Below are 6,872 nucleotides of genomic sequence, written 5' to 3'. Positions count from 1 at the left end.
ATCTTTTATCTTTAATTGCAAAAAATCATATAATAGGAGTAATATAGATGTTTCGTGTACACTACTGATGTTAGAAATCCCCATCCATCGAAATAAAGTCCATTTGATTCCACGGAAAAGACTAAAAACCGTCTAAAACAACGTTATCGCACACACATGCATGTCGCAAATATGTCGGTAACAGTTGTGGTTGAGGGAAACAGTCAAAGAGTGGGGGCAACGATTTCCGAGTACATTCGACAAGAAAGCGCAACAGTAGTTTGTTCTATATCGGATTGAACGGAGATAATGTCGCCATTACTCGTACTTTGATTCCATCGGTAGTTCGTTCGTCAATGAGTGCTGAACAAGCGGCTTGCGATCGCAAAATCCATTCTTTTCAATAAGAACGAGTGTCGTGCACTTCCAAGACATATATACATATTCTCAGCATCGCTTTAAGTTTACGGTAGCTTAATTCATTTTAATACGCAGCAATGATATAGATTGAGATGCGACCGCAGTGACCGCGGTGCCATCCACGTATGGTATCAGCACATGATTGCCAGGAATCCAAGGAGTTATTATTCAAATTAAACACGGGACCTATTATGCGAAAGGGATTATCGTGTAATTAGTGCACGCCTGCTCTCGTTCTCCGTTTTTCTGTTCTTCACCTCGCCTTGCTTCTCGCGAGCGAGAACGAGCGCCTTCCACGATTCCACTTCCAAGGCGCGTCTTTCAGTAGCCGTGTGACGTTATCGCTGAAGCCAGTATCTGTCTGACAGTGTCATAGGATCAATGAAAATAGCCGATAGTGACTTGAACCGAGTCCGTTCTTGTTCGGATTGTACTTTGTTCCCGCGGGACGGTGCATCCCCCAACTGCAGGTGGTATGTACATGTCAATGCGACGTGTTGAAAACCGTTAGGGCCAGATCAAGTAAAGTTTTCCTGCCCGCGGAGCGCTTTCCACAATGACAGCACCATGTCGTCATAGATCAATGGTGATTTTAGTGTTGACAAAGTGACCGCCGCCGGATGGTAATTTGTGCAAGGTAATCCTAAATATAAGTCAGTTAATCTTTTAATTTAGCGGATTAATTGTTGCCGACCGGTTGCGTCAATTTAAAATATTAGGCTGCGTTCAGGAATTACGCCCAAGCACACCTAAGTAATTCTAATCCTATAATATACGTGACGTAAACTATAGCTTAGAGTTACCTAGGTTGAATTTCTGAACGCATCCCTGATGTTTCTCGAGTTTGTCTTTTATTTTACCTTCGAAGTTTTCACAAATTGTAAAAAAATCAAATAAGAATTATGTTTACAAACTAATCTTTTTTTTGTTATTTGAAAAGAGAAGTTTAAAAAACAAAAAATTAAACCGGACATTTATATTCTAATTGGAAGTGAGAAAATTTCGTAGCGACCTGACGAATTTATCTAAAGACCCTACAGCTGTTTCTCGAGCGTATTCTGCTGCATGCGGCGTATCGCATTTTAAGACATATCTGATGTAAAAAAAAGATGCATTTTCAGCTTAACGCATGGATAGCGACATTGGTGCAACAGCGACATTGGTGCAACAGTAGCATCAAACGCACGATGGTAATCACTATCAGGGTCAGAAGGAGCAGGACAACATGAATAGTACTGTTGAGTCTGCCGAGGGTCATGCGGTCGACAAGTTTCGCGGCGAGGCTGGATGTTCGATGAAGGAAATCGCGGTCGTAGCTCCGGACAATGATAGCGTTAGAGATTCCTCTACGCAATGCAGTGACGTTATAGACAACGACAATGAAGAAGAAGAGACAGATGTCGAGGAAAACGGCGCCGGCGGCTGGATCTTAAATCCGCCGGTATCGACCATCGTCCAGCAGCATCACGCGTTCGATACCACGAATGGTTACATCGCCCTTCCGAACCCCGATTCGTCGAATTTCAGTAACGTCCGCGTGAAGGATTCGAGCAAAGTGCATCTGGGTAATGAGGTCAACTACAATAGTCCGGTTACTATTCATGTAAACCATGTCGTTTACACGAATTCTAATCCGAATCAGAATGCGAGTAAACATGACGCCAGCAGCGCCTTCGACAATACCCCGGATTTGTCGACGAGTAAAGACAACGAAGCTCCAAACGGATGCACCTATCCGCAAAATACTAATTTAAATAAAGGTAATAGTTAATCGTGCAACGCAACGGGCCCGTTGCTTTTAGTTTCCTATGCTTCTTTTTCTTTGCAAGTATAAATATGTTTAAGCATAAAATCGCCGGATATATAACTTAAAAAAAAAAACAGATCCCTCATAAGTTTTTGTATCTTAGGATAACAACAGTTTGATATAAAATGCCATTTTATATAAGAAATTATAAATCGTAACCCATAAAATTGAATTATAATGTAAAAATATGCTAAGTACAATATATTATAAATTGAATATAATTACTTGGTAAATTCAGAGACATCATAGAATCAAATTATTTTCTTTACGTTTTACATATTTAAGCATTTTCGACAATTTGTGTTGCTTACATATTTAGCCAGAAATGTTTAGTCGATTAGACGTCAATCTAATATCGATACATTAATAAATAGTTGATGTCAAAAACTTTATTTGAGTTGCAAAAAATACCTTTAGTATATGCTTTTTTATCTAGAAGGAACTATTTACAAACTTTGATCGTTTAGATCTGGGTTGCCGCCACCTAGCTAGTGTGGCCTAGAAGGGTTAAAACTATATTCTGGAATAATTGTGATAGGACCATTAATCAAAGTAGTTAATGATATTTGTGACATATCGGCTGTTCTTCCGAAAACGTTTTATATTTAAGCATTTCAACACTTTGTATTGCGTATCCCCTTTGCGACGCTTTTTCCCCCGGTCTCGCAATCCGGTGGAGGGCTATCGAGGACTGGCAGCACGCACAACTAATTCCGACACCAAAAGATTGGGCGCCAGGTGCGACGGATCGCACCACCGTACTCTAATATGTCCGACGCGATATTCCCGGCAATACCTCAGGGCGTAGGGCTCTTTCAGGGAATTCGGAGAGAGGCGTCACACAATCAATCACACTCACAAGAAAATAAATAATAATAACAAAATATATATTTAGTCAGGCAGTATCAAGGTGTATAATCGATCTGAGTCTCGTATTACCGCAACCATGCAGGCTAGGCGGACGCACGAATGCCGCATACGCAATAAGGGCACGCAGTAGTGTCGACCATGAAACACCGTAGACTAATGCACGCGAAGTTCTCAACGCAACAGATAAACGCAGACGGACACACGAAAGCTTAACAAAAATAAGGACGATTCAGGTATCGCGGTACCTGGCTTCAACACAATGAACTTACGCCACGAGGCCGACGAATCGCTCGCCGCACCCTCCGCAGCTCCTTCAACGCACACCCGGGCCACTTCGATTCCGCGCGACGCAAAAAGTATGGGCGATCTCGCCGAGTCGACCACGCTGGCCGGCGATTGCCCCCGAACACGAAATAAGGACTCGTATCGCGGACGATCCCGCGGCTTGCCACGCGAATCCCGAATTCTCTCGCAAGCACGGAGATTCCGCGGCCCCGCACCGATCCCGTCGATCTCTTCGTCCCGCCAAACCAATATTCGCTGTCCTCGAGGGCCCGGATGCGTTACTCAAATACGAGGGCGAGTGCCCTTCAAATTACATGACCACTCGCGGCTCGCCGTTACCCGCACAACTCGCTCCCGTTATCGCCACGCAAGACCTCACTCTCATTATCACTCTCGTTAATATGGCCAGGACGCGACACGATTACGAGCTCAAATAATATGGCCAAAACGCGATACGATTACGGACATAAACTCTAGCACAATGAAACGCGACACAATCACGAATAACGCGATACGATTATTTACATTAATTTGACGAAACGCTACATAAACGCGACACGATTATTTCGATTCACACATCCCAACGCCACGCGACTGTCGGCCGTGGCGGTGCTCGCGGGGAGGGCGCAAATGGTCTCTACGCATTCGAGAGCTCACTCTCGGCAAGGCCCTGGCACTTTTCCCACACGACTCTACTTCAAGGCGAGCGCAAGGTATCGCACGCTCTAACGCGGTACACATCAGGTATCCTGCGTAACTTCGGTAACCAACGTGTGCCACGGGCCGATGCCTCGAGTGAACCCTCTTCTCTTAACGCGGGGACGCCAGAGTGGTGACCTTACAATCGTTGTCGTCCCTCCGGTAGTCCGGGCAGCTCGAAATGCAGGAGATGCTCCTCGCTCGTTAGCCGGCACGACAGTGTCGGAAACGATAGCCTGCCGGGATCGCGCCGGTTCCCCGCGCCTGCGCTGTGGCGTGTCGCTCGACCGGATTGCCGATCCTAGCGCTTCCTGCGCCTAGGCCGCACGTGCGCCGCTCCTTCCGGGGGCGCCACTCCATTCCAGGGCGCTTTCGTCGGCGCCTCAGCTTCTCGCGCGCCTCCCTTTCCGGCGACGCCGCTGCAATCACCTCCGATTTGGCGCGGGCTTTTCGATTCACCCGGCTGTCCGGGCCGCGATGATCGGGTCGGCGTTCGGGGTCAGGCTGGCCGGGCCTCGGCCCCGTCTGCCGGCATCTCCCTCGGGGTGACGGCCCCAGGGCGGTACCTTTCCCTGGGCCGCTCCTCTGCACCCTTGTGCCACTGGCATTTCGCTCGTGGGTGATCTGGGGTCCTCCTGATCGATATACTGCCGCTGTTACGACCGAGTGCGGGGTGAATTCCGGCCGGCGACGCTCATGCGCCTGCGGGGAGGTCCGGGCGATCCGACTTCCAGCCATGTCCTCTGGCCGTCTCTTTAATCCTCTGCCCTTCCTCGTCGCGGCCCCCGGCCGTTACAGCTGAAGTCCGGTCACCACCGGCGATCCCTTAAAAACTTAATACCTAATTAGACCAATTACTATACGCAAGCGCCCTCCTCTCGCCCCAACGAGGAGGCACCCCCGAATTCCCCTCGGCCGAGCCCGTCCGGGAAGGAGACGCGACTTGTCACGTCACACCTTATAGAAATTTAATACTGTAAGTGATTTTTTGGCTAGTAATTAATCACTTAAAAGCACTATTAAAAGCACTGTTAATAGTGCTTTTAATAGTGCTTTTAAATGATTAATCACTAGCCAAAAAATCACTTACAGTATTAAATTTCTATAAGGGTCTAAACCAGAGCATGAACATTTTCGGAAGAACAGCCGATATGTCACAAATATCATTAACTACTTTGACTAATGGTCCTGTCAAAACTATTCCAGAATATAGTTTGAACCCTTCGAGGCCACACTAAGTAGCGGCAACCCAGACAAAAATTCAAACTCGATATTTTTAAGATAGGCTTTATAATCAGTGTCCCTTCAGCTAGGATCTCTAGTTTGAGTCCTTCTCTTAAAGATCCGTACAGTAGAAAGGCTTTAAGCCATGTCAGTTATGCTTAATAAACATTTTAAAGTTATTTATGGGTGGTGACCACTCAGGTGTAGCCTCGGTGTATATTTCTTATTGCGACCGAAAATTACAACATTTTTGTTTATCGAGCATATTTCGGGTTCTGCACCAGCACCATACATATTTTTGAACAACATCCTTAAGATGTTGCATGAATTTTTACGTGCACAGTAATGAGAATTATGAGACTGAATTCGACTAGGTGTCGACCACCCAGTGTGGCCGAGGCGTATTAAAAAAAGAGGTGTAGCCTCGGAGGTTTAATATCGGCGATATTTTAGATTGAAAATTGTTAAATGTTATACATTAGCTGCGCCACTAAAATTAAAGTTAAATATAGAAGAGCTATTTTCATCTCACAGTATATATGTGTCACGCTATCTGGCATAGATTGGCGAAATATTGCATGCCGCAAATATATGTTTACTCGATTGTGAATAGACTAGCAAAAAAGTGACATCAAACAAGAATTTAAATGCTTTACGCGAGGGGCTTTATGTAATTATAATATTCCTTTCGTACACAGTGCTACCCGTTATAATAATTGCGAATGAATTTCATCAAACAATATTAAGTAGCTCGTAAAACTATCGTTCTAATATAGCTTTTTATAATTATTTTAGTGACGCAATGGCTCTGGACGTGGAAATGGCATACGGCTTTATCGTGCGTAGTTTTAATACTTCTGGGTATTATAGTGTTCATAATTGTATATTTCACTCGTCATCCGGACGCACCGACCACACCGACTACACCAACCATACCATCCACACCAACCACAACGGTTTCTTGGGAAATTCCAGAGTCATCTACCGAGGGTAATTGCCTATCTGGAAAATTTTTGTTTTGCAAGCACGACACGAGGCAAATGTTATCTTATCGCAATTTCAAACTTAAAATTTGTCTCCTACATTATATATTCGTATTTATTCGTCTACTTAAAAGCATGTCTTTTTTTACTTTCCACGAGTCATATAATATATTTTAAAACTTCTTGCATTCTCACATATATGAGAGTAATATTCTAGATTTTAATGTTAAAATTGACATATGCGTCTGATTGAGATTGACAAATTCGGTGTTAAATTAAGGAGTTTTTAACTATAAATTTGTCTGCATGGTATATCTTGAACTTTTTGTACGATATGTATCTTATTTTCATGACTTGCAGGTAATAACGAGACAGAGTTTTGCATTGTCGACAGGGATGAATGGGGTGCACGGCCGTCTTTGGAACCTCTAAAAGAAATGAAGCTGCCAGTATCATATGTAATTATTTGTGACACTATGATAGGATTCTGTACCACGCAAGGAGAGTGTGCAAACAAAGTGAGATTTGTGCAGGATTATTACATGGAAAATGAGTCACCGGATATCATCTACAATTTCCTCGTCGGAGGCGACGGTTTTGCATAT

At 44.4% G+C, this 6,872-nt stretch overlaps 1 protein-coding gene across 1 annotated transcript; it reads left to right on the top strand.

Annotated features, from left to right (window-relative positions):
* Positions 1–269: 269 nt before the first annotated feature.
* LOC112462863 (peptidoglycan-recognition protein LC-like) lies at positions 270–6,866 on the top strand (the record flags this gene model as incomplete). Its single annotated transcript, XM_025028927.1, has 5 exons — positions 270–448; positions 728–1,036; positions 1,521–2,159; positions 6,080–6,274; positions 6,628–6,866. Coding segments are annotated over exons 3-5 (969 nt in total), but the record flags the coding sequence as incomplete, so codon positions are not given.
* Between the last annotated feature and the right edge of the window lie 6 nt (positions 6,867–6,872).

This window comes from Temnothorax curvispinosus, unplaced genomic scaffold, assembly GCF_003070985.1.
Source record: "Temnothorax curvispinosus isolate PA1 unplaced genomic scaffold, ASM307098v1 QBEX01012857.1, whole genome shotgun sequence".
Classification (NCBI taxonomy): Eukaryota; Metazoa; Arthropoda; class Insecta; order Hymenoptera; family Formicidae; genus Temnothorax; species Temnothorax curvispinosus.
This window is presented reverse-complemented; position numbering and strand designations above follow the sequence as displayed.